Source organism: Helianthus annuus, chromosome 13 (assembly GCF_002127325.2).
Source record: "Helianthus annuus cultivar XRQ/B chromosome 13, HanXRQr2.0-SUNRISE, whole genome shotgun sequence".
NCBI classification, from domain to species: domain Eukaryota; kingdom Viridiplantae; phylum Streptophyta; class Magnoliopsida; order Asterales; family Asteraceae; genus Helianthus; species Helianthus annuus.
The window spans coordinates 156,437,897-156,459,976 of NC_035445.2; the positions used below are offsets into that span (position 1 = coordinate 156,437,897).

At 36.8% G+C, this 22,080-nt stretch overlaps 2 protein-coding genes across 2 annotated transcripts; both read left to right on the plus strand.

Annotated features, from left to right (window-relative positions):
- Positions 1 to 3,187: 3,187 nt before the first annotated feature.
- LOC110899885 (pentatricopeptide repeat-containing protein At1g63330) lies at positions 3,188 to 5,350 on the plus strand. The gene has a single exon (XM_022146778.2). The coding sequence runs from the start codon at positions 3,330 to 3,332 to the stop codon at positions 5,172 to 5,174; it is 1,845 nt and encodes a 614-aa protein (XP_022002470.1). The 5' UTR covers positions 3,188 to 3,329; the 3' UTR covers positions 5,175 to 5,350.
- A 12,690-nt stretch (positions 5,351 to 18,040) lies between these two features.
- LOC110899886 (putative pentatricopeptide repeat-containing protein At1g12700, mitochondrial) lies at positions 18,041 to 21,798 on the plus strand. The gene is made up of 3 exons (XM_022146779.2): positions 18,041 to 20,050; positions 20,549 to 20,562; positions 21,319 to 21,798. Exons 1-3 carry the CDS (start codon positions 18,194 to 18,196, stop codon positions 21,791 to 21,793), a joined length of 2,346 nt encoding a protein of 781 aa, XP_022002471.2. The 5' UTR covers positions 18,041 to 18,193; the 3' UTR covers positions 21,794 to 21,798.
- Positions 21,799 to 22,080: the final 282 nt, after the last annotated feature.

The following is a 22,080-nucleotide window of genomic DNA, read 5'->3' on the forward strand; positions in this document are numbered from 1 at the left end:
GTAACAAACAAGCATTCATTAAGTCACGTAATACACGCGGTAACGGTTAGCGTTAAAAGTATTGCGTAGTGTGTTCGATTGTGATTTTGTATAAGCAACGTATGTAACACCCAAAAGTGCATACAGCAAAAAGGGATCGAGTATACTCACAGCGGTTGATGGATTGAAGGGAACACTTGAGAGTAAGGTTAACCTGAATAGTTCGATGGTACAACGATAAGTAACGTGTAAAACGGAAACAAATGTTGGTGGATCGGTCAGTTGGTCGATCGGACTGCCAATGACAATCCGGTCGGACAGTGGTCCGGTCGGACGGTAGTCCGGTCGGATGACTGTTCGAGTGGATTGTTTCTTCCTTTGAGAAGGATGTGTTTGTGTATGATGGCTTGACTTTTGAAGTTTTTGTTGTAGCATTTGAAAACATTGAAGTACCTTTACCTTTCAGGTCGGTCGATCGGACGGTCGTTCGATCAGTCAGCAACCCGATCGGCTGGGCACTTCAGTGAAAACAAGTTCACAGCAGGTTGTCACTCGATCGGACAACAGTTCGATCGGGTAGCATTCCTAGTGCATTGAACATGTTGAAAAATCGATTAAGTGTTAAAGTCAAGTATCTCATGATCCGAAGAGTAATCCGATCGGATGGCAGTCCGATCGGTTAGCAATTCGTTCAATACTCAAACTTTTATTAAAGTTGGTTAAGTGTGGGACCCAGATGCTAGCCGTTCGGCTGACTGTTCGTTCGGCTGACTGTTCGTTCGGCTGGCTGTCCGTTCGGACAGCAGTCCGATCGGACAGCACCTTGTCCTGATCATACTGTTCGACTCACACTTGGTTGTTTTGATTGTTTGTCATTTTATCGAGGCGTTTTGATAACGTGTTAGCCAACAGAACCTCATCCTTCGCTTTAGTGACCCGGCTGAACAGGAATCACCCAAGCTCGGTCGGTTCACTGGTTCAAGACGATTGTTCTTGACTAACCCGGAATTGGTAGTCTCGTGACTAGAATCCAGATCTTGAGCCAAACAACCACAAGAACGAGTAGTATGCCGGCACAAGCTCCGATTCCACCGGTTTTGAGTGCATTGAGTGTAAAAGAGTTGAAAGAAAGTTAGAAAATATTCTCTCAAACCTTTTTCACCGTGAATATGCTTAGATCTATGAAAGATCTTTGTTGTTCATGTGGAAATCGGTTAGATCTAAGTTGTTTTTGGTGGATTGAGGCCAAAACATGAAGTTCTTCAAGAACACCATGATGACATCATCCTAGAACACCTCAAATCTAGTGATTTCACGGTTAAAAGTTAAGATTTAAAAGATAGAAAGGTGCAGAAGTGCGTGTAGATCAGGAAAGTACAAGATTTAGGACGAGATCTAACTAGAATCGAGAGAAATCGGAAGAAAAGTGAGGAACACGAGCTGGTCGGACGTCACTTGCCAAAAGTAGTAAGTTGGAAAGTGACAAGGGGTACTTATAGGGTTACCCAAAGAGGAAAGGGCTGGCCAATCGGCCAGGCAGCTCGATCGGACAGCCTGTCCGATCGGACGGCAGTCCGGTCGGACGGCTGGTCGATCGGCTGGTAGCCTGATCGATCGGTCACCTAGTTCGAGTGTTTGATGCGACGATTTTTTGCTGTTTCGATTTCGATTGCGAGCGATGCGAATGCGATAGAGTTTCCTAGTCAAATTACTTTTAATCCCAACTACTCATATCGCGCGCTGTCTCTTCTCCACTAATTATCATACTATATCAACATATAATCATCCTTCTTTCGTATTCGTTTAGCGTTTGCGATTCGATTGCGATTGAGTTCGATTGCGTTTCGATTGATCACCACACATAACATATGCACAAGTAACATATGAGGCACACACACACACGTATAATAATCACCAAATGCGTATTTCGAGTTGCGAGCGCGATGTTGATTAGTTCGATTATCGTTTAGTTAACTTTATCGCATTGTTACTTCCTATTATTCACAGTCGTAAAGCGGTTCGTAGTGATAAACATTCGATTACTGCGATTTTAATTAATTACTCCACATAATACAACTAACGTAAAAACATTAAATAGACTGACTATAAGCCAAAGAAGTCAAAACAGAAATTGAGCAAGGAGAGACAGATTGCAATTAGCAATCTTTTCTCCCTTTGACTTTAACCTTGACTTTGACTTTCGAAACACGGGGTGTTATACTTATCGTGAAAACGATAGCTTATCCTCGAAGTGGAGCGAGATTAGCGGCCAACTTACAAAATATAGTGGTTTTTTAAATAAAGCAAAGCAAAACCCAAAAAGTGGTGAAACCGAAGCCGACATTGTGACAAATGCATTGGTTGCATTCAAATCAAATGTGGGGACCGACTTCCGTTTCATGCATTGTTGGGAGATTTGTAAGTTCCATCCAAAATGGGCGAATATCCCCAGTGGTAGCGAAAGTAACACGTCTTCCAAAAGGTCAAGGCCCTCGTCCCAAGCCCAATCTGATGCACGAGATCAAGATTTTGAGGACCTTTTCGATGATTCGCCAAACCGGCATGAGTATGGAAGAGATGCCGCAAAAAGGCGTGCTCAAAAATCAAGATCTGGTACAGCATCGCCTTCAGCTGGGAGTTCGGGCTCGCGTAGGGGAATATACACCGATCAGTTGGATGACATTGCATGCAAGTTAGATACATTCAACGTCTTCCAACAACAAAGGGCCGAACAAGGAAAGAGCAAAGAAGCTAGAGATGCCGCTAGAGATGCCCTGAAACAAAGACGGGATGATTTGAAATTTCTATCCCAACCCATTGATCACCTAGAGGGTGACGAGTTGCAACTAGTCTTGGAGATGAGAGAAGAGATAAAAAACAAATATAAACGTTAGGAATTTTTTATGTAATTTTCTTTATTTAAAAATATTAAAAAATTAAATTTGTTATTTTAAAAAATATTCAAATAGCCCAGCGGGTCAGCCCAGCGAAGCCCACGCCCCAAACCCCCGCCCCACCATACCGTGTTGAATGTGGGTCAGCCCATGTCTCCCCCCCCCCACCAAGCCACGTGTCAACCCATGCCCCAAACCCCCGCCCTACCATACCCCACGGTCTTAGGTTGGGTTATGAATATGGGTGAAAAACTGGATTAGGTTGGGTTGGGTTGGGTTGGGTTGTGTAGGTAGAAGATTATTCTAAGGGCATCAATACAGCAATCTTCTTGAGGGCTTTTAAGGCATCAATAAAGCGATCTTCATCCAAGTGTCCAACCAAAATGTGTGTTACTGTTAGGTTGAAGCAATAAACATCGATTCTGCTTTCTCTGTTGTTGTTGGAGACTTCAGACGATGATAATTTCTCATCTTCGTGCTTTCATAAAATTCAAAGGTGACTCCTTTCTTCTTCCTTCACAAAACCCTCTTTCTTCTTCACGATTCAGTCCTCACGCCGCCCTTTTAGCTTCTCTTCTCCACTCCAATTCCTTTTCAAATAATGGGGATCGTCCTCTGTCTAGGTATCAAAAAGTTGCCAACTTGGATGATGCCTTTAACCTGTTCGATGAAATGACACAGAGACGACCCCTCCCATCTGTTGTCAAGTTTAATCAACTGTTGAATGCTGTTGCCAAAATGAACCATTTTTCTTGCTCTCTTGACCTTTTTAAACAAATGTGTCTCATTGGAGTGCCTGTTAACGAGTACTCTATGAGTATCGCAATCAAGTGTTGTTGTCAGATGTCTCGCACCAATGACGGTTTCGCCCTCCTAGCTTCTTGCTTCAGGCGAGCTGTTGTCCCAAATGTGTACATATTTAGTACACTCTTAGATGGACTCGTCATAGAAGATAGGATTCTTGAGGCAGAGAATTTTTTTAAGAAGCTCATCAAACAGAAACTATGTGAACCTGATGTAGTTATGTATTCCACTATGATCAAAGGGCTTTGCAAGTTTGGTAATAATGATATTGCCATTGGTTTGCTTAGGCTCATGGATGAAAGAGGCTGTAAGCCTAATGTTGTTATATATAGCACCATCATTGATAGTCTCTGCAAGGACAAACTGATAGAGGATGCTTTCAAGCTTTTCAAAGAAATGGTATTTGCAAAAGGCATTCAACCAGATGTCATCACATACAACTCTTTGATTCATGGTCTTTGTAACTTATGTCGTTGGGACGAGGTCTCTAAGCTGCTAAAAGAAATGGAGGAGGATCTAAGGATCTCTCCTGATTTGCATACCTTTAGCATATTAGTTGATGCACTTTGCAAGGAAGGTAGGGTGGATGAAGCGGAGGCTGTAATAGACATCATGGTTGAGAGACGTGTGGTTCCTGACATAGTGACATACAATACACTTATAGACGGTTACTGTCTGCGAGGTGAAATGACCAAAGCAAGGACACTTTTTGATTCACTTACTTCTAAAGGTTTCGTCCCTAATGTTGTTACGTATAGCAGTTTACTGAATGGGTATTGCAGGAGTTTGAAAATAGAAGAGGCCATGCATTTGTTTCATGAGATGACAAGAAAAGGTTTGAAACCTTGTATCGTCACTTACAGCACCATGTTACAGGGTTTGTTTCGGGTCGGACGTTGTGGAGCTGCACGCAAATTCTTTGATGAGATGCAAGCACAAGGCCTTATTCCAGATGAATGCACTTACGGAATAATATTAGATGGCTTTTGCAACAACCATCAAGTTGAAGAGGCGCTCTCTTTGTTTCATCTGGTTGGTGATAGCAAGCTAAATTATAATATCGTGGTGTACAATATTCTTATTGATGGTATGAGCAAATGTGGGAAGCTTGATATTGCAAGGGATCTTTTCCAAGACCTAACTCTAAAAGGTTTGCAACCTGATGTTCGGACATATACTGTGATGGTTAGTGGCTTGTGTGGGGAAGGTTTACTAAAGGAAGCAAATCACTTGTTTCGTAAAATGGGTGAGAGTGGCTGCCCACCAGATGGTGTTACTTACAATGTTCTTCTCCAGGGATATCTTAAGAAGCAGAATTACGATGATGTTGAGATGCTTTTACAGGAAATGGATGGAAGAAGGTACTCACTTGATGCTTCAACTTTATCGATGTTGATTGATGAAATCGCAGCTGGTTCAGTAGATAGAAGTATGCTTAAATTGATAGGTAAGCTTGTCCCAAAAGAAATGATGGATACTACTGCAGTGCCTAGATAACAATCTGGGAGAGAGACTAAAATCGGAAATTTGTATCGAATTACTTGTGGTATATTCTATCTAATGAGTTTATTGTTCAACATATTTGTATTTTTAATACTAGCAGTCACATTTCATCGACTTTAAGTATGAATTCCGGTTTGATATCTACAAAGTGGATATGACAGCGTTGATCAGAAGCAATGTTTTGTAAAAATCAGTCCTGTATTAGAACTCATCTCCATATTACTCAAAACATTTCTGAATTCTGTAGTGGATGCGCCCCAGAATCGCCATACTTGTTCAGTTTTTGCACATTCTTCCTGCCCAATGGTTGTGGGTAGTCACATTAAGCATTATGAATCTGCAAATGATTGTTAGTTGTTGGGAATCTAAGATCTGGATTAGAGATCGGTTTAAAAATTAAAAATATAATTCTATTTGAGCTGATGTATCTCAATGCTCCTAAGGCTCTATAATCTATATATGCTTGTATGATTATTTACTGTCACCGGTGCATTGCGAGGTGTTAGTGTTTCTATAAACCTAACGCCTAATGATAGAATAAAAACAATGGATTTGGGTTGGGTTATTCGTGTTTTTGTATATGATATAGCATCCGACATTCAATTCGTATCACAAGCGGGTCGCCGAGTTCAGGCTGTTTGGTTATTGGGTTCATTGCGTCGGTTTATGTAGGTAGTACGAGCTTGGACATTTTTTTTAATACTCGATTGTGGGTGTTGATCGGGCGGGGAATGATGATGATAAAATAAAAAGGGGAAATAGAGGGTTAGATGAAAAGATGCTTCCACAACAAATCACCGCCTGACGAAAGTCGGATCGCGCTTAGTTCTTACTCGGGTAAGTCGCGTTACCGGATGTTGGATTTCCCTAACCAATGTTCGAACAAAAAATTACTGGATTAATTTTCTACCCAAAGATGCCTTACCCGATACCCGATCTAACCATCATGTTCAACTTAAATGGATGAAAAACAATATTAGCCTGTTTTATCAATTCATTTAACTCTAATTGTGTATGTTGTCTTTAATGGGTTTTTTTATATAAAAATCATACTTTATTCAAATACTTTGATACTCGATTTATCTTTTATTAATCCACTTTTTTTGTTTACAAATATTATAATACACATCTAAAAACTTTCTAAAACCATAGTTGTTTAACAATTTCACACATTTGACTTTTCTTAGTCAAACTTGTGCTTCAAATAATCAAAGTGCTTCAAATAACCATTTTGATATCTAGTGTAATGAATGATGAATCACAATCTTACTCCTTATTTTCATACAAAAAACATTTAGTTATAATTGTTACTAAATAGAGGCGAGAAGTGACGGCCACGATTAGAACCGTGGAGACTCTTATGGTGGAGGGGAGAAGCAGAGGCAGAACGAATAGTCATAGGATAGAGGTAAGGTTTGCCTACATTCCATCATTCCCGGACCCTACCAATAACTTTCGTTATGAGTGAGAAATCACCGGGTATGTTGTTTTTGGTTATGATTTCAAACTATATTATTTAATGTAATTAAAACTGTTAATAAGAGAATTACAATTTTGTTGTATGCCAATGAGGTAGTGGTGAAGAGCGAATACGGGTGGTGCCGGTTCGACTTGGATGGGAGACGAGGTTTTCCCGATTATTCCACTGTCATGCCTTCGGGCGGGTGGAGGTCAGGTTCCCGCGCATCTGGGGAGAGCCAAGGCGCTGGCGGCGGTCGAGTAGTCGACCTTGGCCACAGCGTCCGATATCACGGTGGTTGGCACGTCGTTCCTTACCGTTAAAAAAACAAGCAAATATATATTGAAATCCTTATAAACCGTTCAAAACAGAGAATTTGTAAATCTATATTATTTTTTCTTATGTGTTTATATGGGATGCAATTTATACATTTTAATGAATTTTATTTCAAGAATATGTTTGAATGATAAAATTAGGAAATCAACTATTTGGCTAATGTCTCCAAATATGAAAAATAATCGTAGTTATGAAATTTGATTTTTGGAGGTCAAGAAGATGATGTTTGTAGGATCGTTTTACCGACCATACGAGTCGATCAGAAGAGTACTCAGACAAAATCAGAGGCGAAATTCATTGATTCTGTCTTTGTTTAGCTTGTATTCACTATTAACTGTCTTGTTTATTGATCTGATAACAATTTACAGCACGGAGACACTTCGACAGAGCTTCGCCGTCGGAATACACCTTGGTAATTTCGTACCAAATGATAAGACCTAGTACCTATTTATAGGATGAGTAATTTCGCATGAACATGTCTCATGCGGAATTACTTGTTCAAACGGAATTAAGATTACAAACGAGATTACATGTCGAAACGAAATTAGCTAGTAATTTCGTGCGGAACTACCCACTGGTAATTCCGTGCGGAATTACCTCCAAGCCTAATTTCGTTTGTTTTCTTGTATAACGTGCCTAGATCTGTTAATACTAATCTAAGACTCGAACGAAGATGAAGTCGACAGACAACTGCACCAACAGACTCCCCATTGGATGTTGACGGAATCTTCAGTGAGAGTCTTCATCATGTCAACTCTTCGGTCTTGATCAGCCTTCTTTCTTTCTCAGCATATACCAGGATCTATCTCTGGCTCTAACTTCGTCAGACTCCCCCTTTCATCATGCTGGGATCTCCGTCTGGAATTAGCTATTGCCTTGAGATTGCATCCTAGCTTTAATTCTGTTCAGCTCATCACCTACACAAATCTCAAACACTTATAAGAAAAACAAATTTAACCTTAATAGGCTATGAAGATCACTTGTAGGTTAACATTCAACTTTAAATTATTACTTTTATATTTATTTATTTGAATTAATTATTACTTTTATTTATCTATTTACTTCAAATTCAAACTTAATTATCTAATTTGATCTTAACTATATATTTGAACGTTTTGTTTAGTTTGGTATCAAATAGATTTTACGAAACTTAAAATAAAATTAACTAATATTATTTATCATTTATACATTTACGGAGTTCTAAATAAAGGATTAAATTTATTGAGATTTCGTTAACAAATTTTGCTACAACAGACAGAATAATCTATTTATATCAATCTAAATCTTTATTTATACTATACTATATAATAAAACATTAATGTGTGACACTTGTCGTTCATTGTAGGCATTTATTTTTTGATTTTCTTGCCTCACTTCCAAACTTATCTTATATTAATTAAATAAATAAATGAATAATGAGCTAATATTAAATTTTATCCTACTTTAAATTTCGAATACCATTCTTCTATTATTATCCTAAATTTTAAATTGTCAATTTAAAATATTTTAAATAAAACAAATTATTTATCACGAAAACCAAACCTTTTATTAATATATTAAATATTTTTATTTCACTATACAAAATTACATTTACTCGACCCGTTTATTACATGTGGTTTTTAAGATATAACTTTTTATTATTTGATATATATAATTAGACTTGTTCAATTTGTAGAATACACGGGGTTTGTTTACGGATATATATATATGGGAGCGCTAAAATGAAAACCACCTCCAGTTGTAAGAACCGCGAAAACCACTCTCAACCAATCAGAATAAAGGGTAATTTGGTCATTTCCTTCAAATGTCTAATCTCTCCTCTCTCTTCATTAAAGTCACCTAACTTTATTAATATCTCTCATACATCATCACCTCCATCTCTCTTCATTTCCACTTTTGAAAATTTCCATTATTCTCTCTCATATAACAAGATCGGCGACCCACATACTGCAATAATATGTGGCCTGTGAATATGGGCATGGTTGCTGGCTTTCACTATCCTCACCCTAAATCACACCTCCCAAGATTCTTCTTCTCTTCTTGATGACCAGGTGTTCTTCTTTACATTCATCAATTTAATTTAAATTTATAAAGTGATTAGCTTTTTTACACCTCCCAAGATTCTTCGTCTTCTCATCAGGTGTTCTTTACATACATCTCTGTTCTTCATCTGTGATGAAGATGAAGATCGACGACCATCGCACACCACCGTCTCCCACCTCTACCCTCTGTCTTTCTCCATGGTTTGACGGCGACGGTGGCGGTGGGTTTTTACGGCGATTGTGGTGGTGGGTTTTGACGGCGACAGAGACGGAGACGGTGGTGGTGGTGAGGATTGACGGAGATGGTGGTGGGTTTTTGACGGCGACAGTGGTGGTGGGTTTTTGGCCTCCCTTTCCTCTCCGCCGCCCCCTGTTACTGGTGTTTGGTTGTGGTGGCGTTGGGGTTGGTGGCGGTATATTTGGCCCCTCTTTCCTCGTAGGTTTGTTTTACGGCTAATGATGTTCATGTGTTTGTTGGTAAGGTTTTTTGCTTGTTTTGCTGTTTTTGGTTCTGATCTTTGTGTCTTTGTTTTTGTCCCAAGGGGTGTGAACCGGTGAATGATGCAAGTTGTTTAAATGTTTTTTGGATCTGTTGGAATGGGCGGCGATGATGCAAAAAAAAAACGTAGATTTTGATGACGATGGCGTGGCAAGGATGGTGGAGGGCAGGTTTTTGAACCTGCAAACCCACTTTGCAGCCTTTTGATTATCGGGAAATCTGAGCCAAGCCCATTTTTTCTGAGATACACATTATTTTGATGTTGTTGGTTTTTTTATTTTTTTTCCTAGTGGATGATGATAACAATCTATCTGAGACACCTACCGAGTTTGTGATTTCTGGGTGCGTTCGTTTTGCGTAAATAAGATTTTGTAAAAAAAAGTTAAATCGTAAACTTTTTAACGAAAAACGTAAAAAGTTTAACATAAAAAGTAAAACGTAAAGCGTAAAAAGTATAACGTAAAACGTAAAACGTAAAAAGTTTAACGTAAAACGTAAAACGTAAAAAGTTTAGCGTAAAACGTAAAAAGTTCAACGTAAAACATAAACGTAAAAATTTAACATAAAACGTAAAAAATTTAATAAAAAAATTGAATTTAAAAATGCTTTTAATAAAAAAAATTATGTTTAAAAAATAAAAGTAATATAATAATACAAAAAAGTAATAATAAACAATAAAGATAAAAAGACGAAAAAAGTAATTTACTAAACTACCCTTTTGGATTAAAATATTAAAAACATAATAAGACAAAAAATACTTAATATTATTTTTAAATATTTTTAATCTTGTCCATCCATCTTGTTGATCTAGTGACTAGAAAGTGGTTCTCTCGGTTCTTACAACTGGACGTGGTTTTCATTTTAGCGCTCCTCTCTCTCTCTCTCTATATATATATATATATATATATATATGGTGGGAGTTGGCTACAAAGTCTATTTATCATACAAAGTGTAGGAAGTGTTCTAAGGATGACACGTGGCATTTAGAGATTTTATATTAAAGGGCATAAAGGTAATTGAATAATTAACTTATTTATGGAAGATTTGTTTATTAAACAAAATAAGGAGATTTTTAAGGAAACAACAATGTATACAGAACAAATTAACATGAAATGCGATCACTCATGAACAAATTCTTGACATTGTGTTTTAGTAGTTATTAGTTTATTCCCATTGTGTTTTATCAGTTACATTTTCGTATAACACCTTGTTATAAATAGTTTAGACTCTGTATAATGAACTAATATAAATAACTCACATTTTGTATAACACACCAGTATAATCAGCTTACAGTCCATATAACACACCAATATAAACAACTTAGATCCCGTATAAGATACAAGTATAAACAACTTCAATCACCAGTATAACACACTAGTATAAACAACTTATATTCCGTATAACACACCAATATAAACAACTTCGATCTCCAGTATAACACACCAATATAAACAACTTAGATTATGTTTAAACACCATTATAAAAGCTTGCATTACGTATAAGGCACTAGTATAAACATAATAGATCACAAAAAAAATCGTATGAACATTTTTTTAGAATAGATTATAGTGTTATTGTTCTCCATTGTTTGAATGTTCTTGAATTATGTTGGAATGAATCTTCTTTAGTTTGGATGTCTTTAAAGATTGGAGGTTAATTAATGAAGAAATTGCTAGAATAAAGGAACTAATGGTAGTTTTTTTATTTAAAACACGACTAATGACTACAATGCCCCTCGCCCATTAAATGAATCAATAATTAAAACACAAATATTACAAAAATGCCACCGAACTAATTCAACCATTGATCAAACACATTCAATGGCACAAAATACTTAAAAATAGGAAGCGATCTGGGCCATCCAATGGGTGTGTTTAATGGTTGAGATCATCTTGGTGGCATTTCGGTAATATGTGTTTCTTAAAAATAGGATTATTTAATTAATCAGGGGTAGATATGTCACTTAGCTTGTTTTAAATATGGAAATAACTGTCATTCCATAAATCACCCCACATTTCTAGCGATTTTTTTTCTCTCTCTCTCCCTTTCTCTCGTCTCTCTCTCTCTCTCTTCCTTCTATCCTTCATGAAGAAACACAACATCAAGAAAACACTCGTGACAAATGTCACCCGTCGTAACAACATGAATGGTAAAACACAGCGTCAAGAAATCCTCCAGCATTACCAGCATGAATGCTAAAACACAACGGTATTAATCTGCTTGCTGTTAAAACACAATGTCAAGAAATCCACCAACATTACCAGCATGGATGGTAAAACACAACGTCAAGAAATCCTCCAGCATTACCAACATGAATGCTAAAACACAACTGTATTAATCTGCTTGCTGTTAAAACAAAATGTCAAGAAATCCTCCAGCATCACCAGCATGGATGGTAAACACAGCGCCAAGAAATCCTCCAGCATTACCAACATGAATGCTAAAACACAAATGTATTAATCTGCTTGCTGTTAAAACACAATGTCAAGAAATCCTCCAGCATTACCAACATGAATGCTAAAACACAACTGTATTAATCTACTTCTTGTTAAAACACAATGTCAAGAAATCCTCCAGCATTACTAGCATGAATGGTTAAACATATCGTCAAGAAATCCTCCAGCATTACCAGCATGAATGCTAAAACACAGCGGTATTAATTGCTTGCTGTTAAACACAATGCCAAGAAATCATCCAACGTTACCAAACATCATTCATATTACGGGATCGATAAAAACATTGACTTTAACCCTCTAACTGTTAAAACACAGTACCAAGAACATGCTGATAGATTCCAGATAAAGTTTAATGATCAACGATGAATCTTGTGAGCAAGAAAACGAAGGCATGATTGATATTTACGTGAGATCAGAATTCGAAAACAAAAAATTCCAAAAATTATGGAGGAAATCGGTTTCATTAGTGTACATGGATAGTTAGTTATTGAAAATAATTTCCTAAAAAAATAGATTGTGAAAGTACATAATTGCACTTCTAGTTAAAATCCTTGAATGCCACGTGTCTCATTTTGATTGCTTCCTAGACTTTCTAGGAAAAATCCACTTTCTACCCCACTCCTCCCCTATATATATATATATATATATATATATATATATATATATATATATATATATATATATATATATATATATATATATATATATATATGTCACACCCCCAAAATCCACCATGCGGAGTACTACCGCTTGGAGGCGTGACATGACCAGGATCGAGCCACCAATCATACTGAACTATGTATTTAAGTAATTAAAGCCAACCACAATACGATTGGTGACCGAAAACTAGTTAACCAAGTTTTAATTTAAACAGCGGAAGCATAAACGTAAAGTCCAAAATATGAGTCCATAGTTTATAAGTTAAAGTTTCAAACGCAAGTTTAATAAGTTCATAAGGATTATATATTAAACACGGGACATAACCGTCCGTACACCACAACGACTCCTTCCTCGTGCAAGCTCCAAGCATTTAACGACCTGTAAGGCATGTAACAACGAGTCAACAACAAAGTTGAGTGAATTCACAGTTGGTTGTTTAGTTATAGCATTTGTTTCGTAAATTATCTGTTCGTTTTTTTTTTTTTGAAAACCATGTATCGTATGAGTTTGCATCGCGGTCTTTCTGACATGTTTGCGAAGATTAGTGGGGGTTTCCCATGTGTTACTAGACCACGCGTATCGACCGCTACGAAAATATAAGAGGTGCCCTAAGTCAATGTCTATCAGCATTGACCCTTTGCCCATAGTCCATTGGTACACGCCCGTCCGACTGGCACGGTGTGAGGTTTGTTAAACCTAATAGCGCTATTAACTAATGACCCGCTCGCCATAGGCCTCGGCGATTAAGTCGATAAATGAGGGACTTAAAGTGATAGAGTTGATGGTCTTATGATCATGTACGTAGGTTTTACGTACGTGCCCTTCAATCCGAGGACAGTAAAAAGTAGTTTAACAGTAATCATAGTACAAGTAGTTAATCAATCCCATTCCCAAACCCCTGGGAATCCCATGCCTTAGAAAGAGTGTGAACTCACCTCGGTTTGCTCGGTTAGATTCTCAATATAGCTAACAGTCAAGGTCGGTCAATCTCGTCCTAATATAATTTACCAGTTAGTCATTTAGTGGCTTTCAAATAGAACACAAAGTTCCTACACATATCTATCACATAACATTCATCACTTTAACGGTTTATGCCCTCTAAGTTTCCCATCCATTCCCCACTCAAAATCAAACATACGATAATGCACATAACATATATAACATGTTAGATCATTCACGGATAGCATACTCGACATTTAGACACGCAAGTCACAACTTATCTCAATTCAGCATTTATATTCAAAACCGGCTGTTTTCGGACATCTTAATAAAATATTTATATTATTCCAAAAATTCCCAAATTTCTACAAGATGTCTTAAACGTTCCATATTTTATTGTATAAAAATATCGGAGTCCGGTTCACTACCAATATTTTATAAAAAATCATATTCCGGACTGAACTCAGATTTATGTATTTCTGACCACAGTCCACGGAACAATTTATTAAAAATTCATCGAGTGTCCGATTTACGAAATTCCAGTGGGGTAATTACACATGCATCGGTTGTCATCTACTGTGTATATTTCATGGTCCGATTCCTCACAAAACTCAGGTTATGACTGAAAGTACGGTACCCATTTATTGCTGTCAAAATCCAGCTTAAGTTGCTGTTACAAATTAATACTTTAAAAATAGTAAACGGAGTCCAAAAATTACGATTCCGGTGCCATTAGAACCGTATTTCCTAATATCACATTTTAGAGTCAAAATATCAATTTTTCGTTAGGTTTATGACCTGTTTACAGCCAACTGAAGTTGGCTGTAAAACTTGGACAGATTCTGATTTTTAGTGTTTAACCTGCTAAATCGTGTTCGATCGATACCGTTAACAAGTTTAGTATTCACAACAACATCAAACATTAATATTATCCAGCAATACTTCAGATCATCAACCAATAATCACAATCACACAAGATTTACATGCTTTACACTAATATTCATCCATTAACCACCTTGTTCATCATTTTAGTAGACTTTTAGATTTTGATCTTGTATGTTCATAATTTTTAACCGACTAATCTCTTATTAACCACATCAAACATGAACAAGGAGTTGATTAGAAGCACTTACAACTAGCACAAGGCTAGGGAAGAAACTATGCGAAAAAGAGGTGGATAAAAGCAAGATAGAGAGGTCCTTCGCCTTCCGTTAGCTCCAAGACTCCTTATGCGTGACCCGTAACACTTGTATAACTTTGGAATGAGGAGATCAAGAGCCAAAAATGGTGGTGTGTTCAAGGGGGGTCTCGGCCGTGAGCTAGGGAGGAGAGGAGAGAAAGAGAGTTTTGGTGGAATGGTGGTATTTATAAGATCTTCCATATAGCATATTCCTAGCATATTCCAAGCATATTCCTAGCATATTCCTAGCATATTCCTAGCATATTCCTTAAGATATTCCTTAGCATATTCCTTAGCATATTCCTTAGCATATTCCTTAGCATATTCCTAGCATATTCCTTAGGATATTCCTTAGCATATTCCTTAGCATATTCCTTAGCATATTCACAAATACGTGTAAGCATAACACAGATATCAGAAAGCAGTTAAGTAATTCCACACAGTCGTCAGACACTTTAATTATCATTAATAATTTGTACGAAATACATGGGATTTTGAGGGTTGTCACAATATATATATATATTAGTATACAAAATTACATTTATTCAAACGTGTAATACGCATATTTTTAAAGATGTAACTTTTTTATTATTTGGTGTATAAAATTACATTTACTCAACCTGTGTAACAAAATTGGGTTTTTTAAAGATGTATTATTTTATTATTTGATAAACAATATTACATTTATTCAATCTGTATAATACACGTGGTTTTAAAGATATAACTTTTTATTTGGTATATAAAATTGCATTTATTCAACATGTACAATATGGTTCTTATAGATATAACTTTTTATTATTTAATATATAAAATTATATTTATTCAATCCGTGCTATAAATGAGGTTTTTAAAAATATATTGTTTTACTATTTAGTATATAAAATTTATTTATTCAGCCCGTGTAATACACGGAGTTATAACCTAATATAAATATAAATATAAATAAAAAGGAAGTGGAATAATGAAGAAAAGTGCCGCGTGGAGAATTAGAAATATGAAACGAAAAACCGTAAGTGAAAGAGGTGAATCCGTGTCAGGCTAGAGGTGCACAAATCGGGTTAGGGTTTCAACCCAAACCGATTTCAAACCGGGTTGGGACTAGGATGAAAATATTCAAACCGGGTTGGGTTCTAACCGGGTTAGGAGACAAGAGAACCAAACCCTCCAAAACCGATTCGAGTTGAGTTGGGACCAGGTTAGGTTATCAAATCGGGTTCAATCTTATTGCCCAACCCGGTTAATAAACAATTATCAAAAACAAATATAATATACATAAATAAATTAAAATTTATACTTTATTTGTTTTTATAAGTAAACTAAAACATAATATTATGAAAACAACATCACGTCACAAACTACAATTTTTTTACATTCTTCGTCGTTCTTGGTAGGTTCGGTAAAGGAATAACCCATATTGACGGATGAATGCCCGCTTTCGATTCCATAGCTCTTTGGGGGCGTTTATTTATTTATTTATTTTTGCGTTGTTTGTGTGTTTTGATTTAACTAACACCTTAAATACATATATATATACTAACGCTTTGGATGATGAAACAAAAAACTCAACAATTAATGTAGTATAATGGTCACAAAGCCGTTAAATAGCCATTGGGTAATAGCTAGTTCCACGTATATGGATGGGTTCGTGATATCGGGTTCAAACCGGGTTGAGTGATCGGGTTGTCAACTGTCAGGTTGAAACCGGTTTGACTGTGAAATGCCCAAACCGAGTCCTCCCCTACGGGTTGAAACGGGTCCAAACTAGGTTGGCTATAGATTGGGTTCAAACCGGGCCCGGGTAGGGTAGGGTAGGGTTATCGGGTTCGATTTCTTACCTGATTTAGGGTTGCACCTCTACGTCAGGCATCTAGAAATGTAAAGAATTAGCCACCACACCAGGCACAAACTTTAGATTAATATTGTATCAAGAATAGATATCAATAGTTTGTGTTCGCCGGTTATTAAAAAAAAAAAAACTCACAAATTTTACGGGCTCTTTTAGGTTTATGGCCTTGAGCCATCGCCCACCCGACCCATGCTCCCCTGAACATTACAGAAGCGATAAATTCTCCTTTTAGAAGATGATTAAATGTATACCATTGTTTTAAAAGCACATTATTTTCATCTGGAATTTGTGAATTTAAAGAAAAGGTGAGAAAGCTTATGTATATGGCTCTAATAAGTTGTCATATAAAAATGAGCCTTAGTACCACTTTGACCCATCATAAAATTTAAACACCCAATTTAATTTTGTTTCATTTAATTTAATCATGATTTTTTTAATTTATAAATAATCCAGTATACATAAATCATGATTATTTTAATTTATAAATAATCCAATATACATAAAGATAACATTGCAAACCATATTGGCCATTTTGACCAATGATTTCAAAAGTTTTTACATTTTGTCAAAATTTGTGTTCAAGATCAAAGCTCATCCTAGGTCGAAATATATCAATATAGAGTTTTGAAACGGGCTACCATTTTGGTGATTTTCGCAGGGGCTCCCAAGAATCATGCATGTGAAAAGGGCTACGGTACTGGGCTCTAAGTAGTTTGTATGCTTCCGTAGTGACATCGGTATCACTTGAACCACTTGCTCTATTACGATATTGCATAAGACAGTTGTAAATGTTGTTAAAATTGCTTATTTTAGTCCGAAACAACTTTCACTTCCCCGAAAATAAATCTTGACTACTGTATTCACCGTGGCCCATAGCAACGAAAAACTTTTCATGAATACGCTTCCAAAAAATGGTCGCCACTTGGTTGGTGCTTTGAAAAAAAAACAATAATTTTAGTTGACAAAAATAATTATACAAATAAAAAAATAGTTTTAGTTAGTAAAAAGTAAAAATTACCGATGTTGGGATATTTGGGAACATCAAGCCACACTCGTGACGATGAGAACTCCTCCGTGGATGTCCACCTCTCGATGGTCTTTGTGCAAGCTCTTCTTACAGTTTCTTTCTACGGTGTCTATGTTTGGTGGTAGTCAGTTAAGTTTCGGGATGGTTTGCGCCATTGGTGGGCTTTATTTTTTATTTTCTTAACAAGTAAGAGTATTATAATCATTTAACACATACTTAACTGAGATATTTAACATAGGTTAGTGATAAGAATTATCCGAGTACAAAAATTACAATCACCAAAATCAAGTGTTTAATTATTTAATCAATGCAACCAAGTCTGCAATATTTGTAAACCAGAAGAACCGAAACAGACATTTAACTCTTTAGCTTATGAGCTATAACTTTATACAATACAATCCATAACAACTACGGGTGTAATTGATCAAAATAAATTATGAAAATAGAGGCGTGCTTCCTCACATTTCTTACCAAACCACACTGGTGTGAGTGTGAGTGTGAGGGTTGTTAGGTCACAGGTCCTGAAGAATACCGATCAATTTCCTTCTCCGTTGGAGGAGGCTGCGACAATGATGATGATTCGCACCAATTCTCTTCTTCATCACGCTTTCTTCAAACTCAAAGGTATTTTCATCACCAATTCTTTAACAACCCCTCTTTCGTCTTCCCGATTAGGTTTAGAATTCAGTCCTCACTCCACTTCTTTAGCTTCTCTTCTTCACTCCACTTCCTTTTCAAATAATGGGGATCGCCCCCTGTCTAGGTATCAAAAAGTTACCAGCTTGGATGATGCCTTTAACCTGTTCGATGAAATGACACAGAGAAAACCCCTCCCATCTGTTATCAAGTTTAATCAGCTGTTGAATGCTGTTACCAAAATGAACCATTTTTCTTCTTGCCTCCATCTGTTTAAACAAATGTGCGTTGTTAGGGTTCCAGTTAGTGAGTACTCTGTGAATATTGCCATCAAGTGTTGTTGTCAGATGTCTCGCACCAACGATGGCTTTGCACTCCTAGCTTCTTGCTTCAGGCGAGCTGTTGTGCCAGATGTCTACATATTTAATACACTCTTAGATGGACTGGTGCTAGAAGATAGAATTCTTGAGGCTGAGAGACTCTTCAAGAAGCTCATCAAGCACAAACTCTGTGAACCTAATGTTGTTACGTATTCCACAATGATTAAAGGGCTTTGCAAGGTTGGAAATAATGATATTGCCATTGGCTTGCTTAGGCTCATGGATGAAAGAGGTTGTAAGCCTGATACTGTAGTATATAATACCATCCTTGATAGTCTCTGCAAGGACAAACTGATAGATGATGCTTACAAGCTTTTCAATGAAATGGTATTTGCCAAAGACATCCAACCAGATGTCATCACATACACCTCTCTCATTCATGGCCTTTGTAACTTGTGTCGTTGGGACGAGGTCTCTAAGCTGCTAAAAGAAATGGTGGAGGATGTAAGGATCTCTCCTGATATTCAAACCTTTAACATATTAGTTGATGCATTTTGCAAGGAAGGTAGGGTGGATGAAGCGGAGGCTGTTATAGACATCATGGTTGAGAGAGGTGTGGTTCCTAACATAGTCACATACAATTCACTTATAGATGGGTACTGTCTGCGAGGTGAAATGACCAAAGCAAAATCGATTTTTGATTCACTTACTTCTAAAGGTCTCGTCCCTGATGTGTTTTCTTATAACAGTTTATTGAATGGGTATTGCAAGAGTTTGAAAATAGAAGAGGCCATGCATTTGTTTCTTGAGATAACAAGAAACGGTTTGAAACCTGATATAGTCAGTCACAGTGCCATGTTACAGGGTTTGTTTCGGGTCGGACGTTGTGGAGCTGCACGCAAATTCTTTGATGAGATGAGAGCACAAGGCCTTATTCCAGATGAATGCACTTATGGAATAATATTAGATGGCCTTTGCAACAACCATCAAGTTGAAGAGGCGCTCTCTTTGTTTCATCTGGTTGGTGATAGCAAGCTAAATTCTCATATTGTGGTGTACAATATTCTTATTGAAGGTGCAAGCAAATGTGGGAAGCTTGATATAGCAAAGGCTCTTTTCCAAGACATAACTTTAAAAGGTTTGCAACCTAATGTGCGAACATTTAACATAATGATTAGTGGCCTCTGTAGAGAAGGTCAGCTAAAGGAAGCAAAGGGCATGTTTCTTAAAATGGATGAGAGTGGCTTTCCACCAGATAATGTTACTTACCGTGTTCTTCTCCAAGGATATATGAAGAACCAGAATTACGATGATGTCGACATGCTTTTACATGAAATGGATGGAAGACGTTACTCACTTGATGCTTCAACTTTATCGTTGTTAATACATCAAATCGCAGCTGGTTCACTAGACAAAAGCATGGTTCAGTTGATAGGTAGGCTTGTGCCAAGTGAATTGATGGACACTCCTGCCTAGATGACAAAGTCTGGGAGAAACTAAGATAGTGATTTGGCAATTTGTATTTTATGAGTTCAAAACCTTTACATGTTCGTTTCATGGATGCTAGGTGTTACATGTTTTTTGTTTGTTTTCTGCTTCAACTTTTCATGTTAGTTCCAGTTTTATATGTACAAAATGGTATCACAAGTGTTCTTTCATAAAATAACCCTGCTTTCGAAGTCGACTCCTGATTATTCAAACATCTGTTTCAGCCTGCTACTGTAGCATTGCTTTTGTAGACCAGCCCTACAGTCATGCCCTCTAATCATGGTTTTTTGCATTTTTATCAACCAAATTTTACGAAGGCTTTAATGGTTTGTTTAAAAAAATGGATATTTGTCGTTGAAATGGTTTTTTTCGAACAAAATATAAATGTTAAGTCACATCCAGAAGTTTGCGTCTTCATTAGCAAAGTTTTGCCGTAACTATAAAGTTTAAAAACTTTTTTTTTTTTTTTTTTTACTTCAGGATGGCTTCAGTATGTTTGTATTTTGGGCTTTGATTTGTTTTGAAAAAGGTTGGTCAAATGGAACTTGTAGGATTATTTGAGCTTTGTAAATGCTAAACTTTGAAGGAGAGAAGGAAATGTTATATGAAGTTCAGAGAGGTCGATTGGCATTGTTTTTTTTTTTTTTTTTTTTTTTTTTTTTTTTTTTTTTTTTTGGCGTTTGATTGACATCATCGTGAAAATCAGGGAAGTTAATTGAATTTTTTTTGTTATTATTTTTCATATACTTGGTATTTGTGAAGTCTCTGTTTTATCCAACCCTCATCCAAGTCAGTGCTTACATGGTTAAAAGGCAAGTTTAAATAGCTAATATTTTTACCAAAGGTTTATTGGTAAATCAACACGTTAGGTTGTGTAAATTTTCCGAACATGTTTAATGTGTTTGGTCATGCAACTGAGGGGGTGTTGAAAACAGCTGTCCATGTGTATTACCAAAATTGTTAATCAGATATATGTTGTTATGTATTAGCTTTTTTAATGATTTGTTTTGTTTTTTTTTTTTTTTTTTTGAATGACTAACATTGCACACCATCGGGATTTCTTCAGGTCGTTATATAAGTGTACTTGGCCAGACAATTTATCTCTTTCTACTATCTTAGGTCTCGAACTCTCTGGAATGTAACCAGAGATCTAGGGTTATTTGTGTATAAGAACTTGTTAGATCTTGTTGGTTTCTATATCAAATCCGTGCTAGTATGTTGTGCAGTTGATTGTTTAATTGAAATTATAGCAAGTTAAATTCTAATATTGTGGTGTATAATATCCTTATTGATGGAATGGGCAAATGTGGGAAGCTTGATATTGCAAGGGCTCTTTTCCAAGACCTTACTGTAAAAGGTTTGAAACCTGGTGTTCAGACACATAACGCAATGATTAGGGGCTTTTGTCGGGAGGGTCTACTAAGGGAAGCTAAGAATTTGTTTCTTAAAATGGGTGAGAGGGACTGCCCACCAGATAATGTTAGTTACTGTGTTCTTCTCCATGGATATCTTAAGAACCAGCATTCCGGTATTGTGGAGATTCTTTTACAGCAAATGGATAGAAGTTACTCACTTGATGCTTCAACTTTATTGTTGTTAAAAGATCGAATCGCAGCTGGTTCATTAGATAGAAGTTTACTTAAGTTGATAGGTAGGCTTGTGCCAAAAAGAGTTGACAGTTTTACAGGTAGGGAGAAGAATCTGAATGGTGTGTGCGGGTTATGATTAGGGGTGCAAACGAGCCGAGCTACTCGAGCTCAGCTCGAAAAAAAGCACGAACGAGCCGAGCTTAAACGAGCTCGAGCTCGAGCCTAAAAACAAGCTCATTTAGTAAACGAGTCCGAGCCCGAGCTTCGCTTATCGAGCTCGAGCCGGCTCGCGAGCCTAAACGAGTTTCTGTTTTTTTAATATATTAAAGGTATATTTATATAGGGTAAAGATCAAATAGGAAGTTAATTTTCTCTAGGAAGGATAGGAAGCCATAGGATTATGACATGTGGCAAATTTTAAAA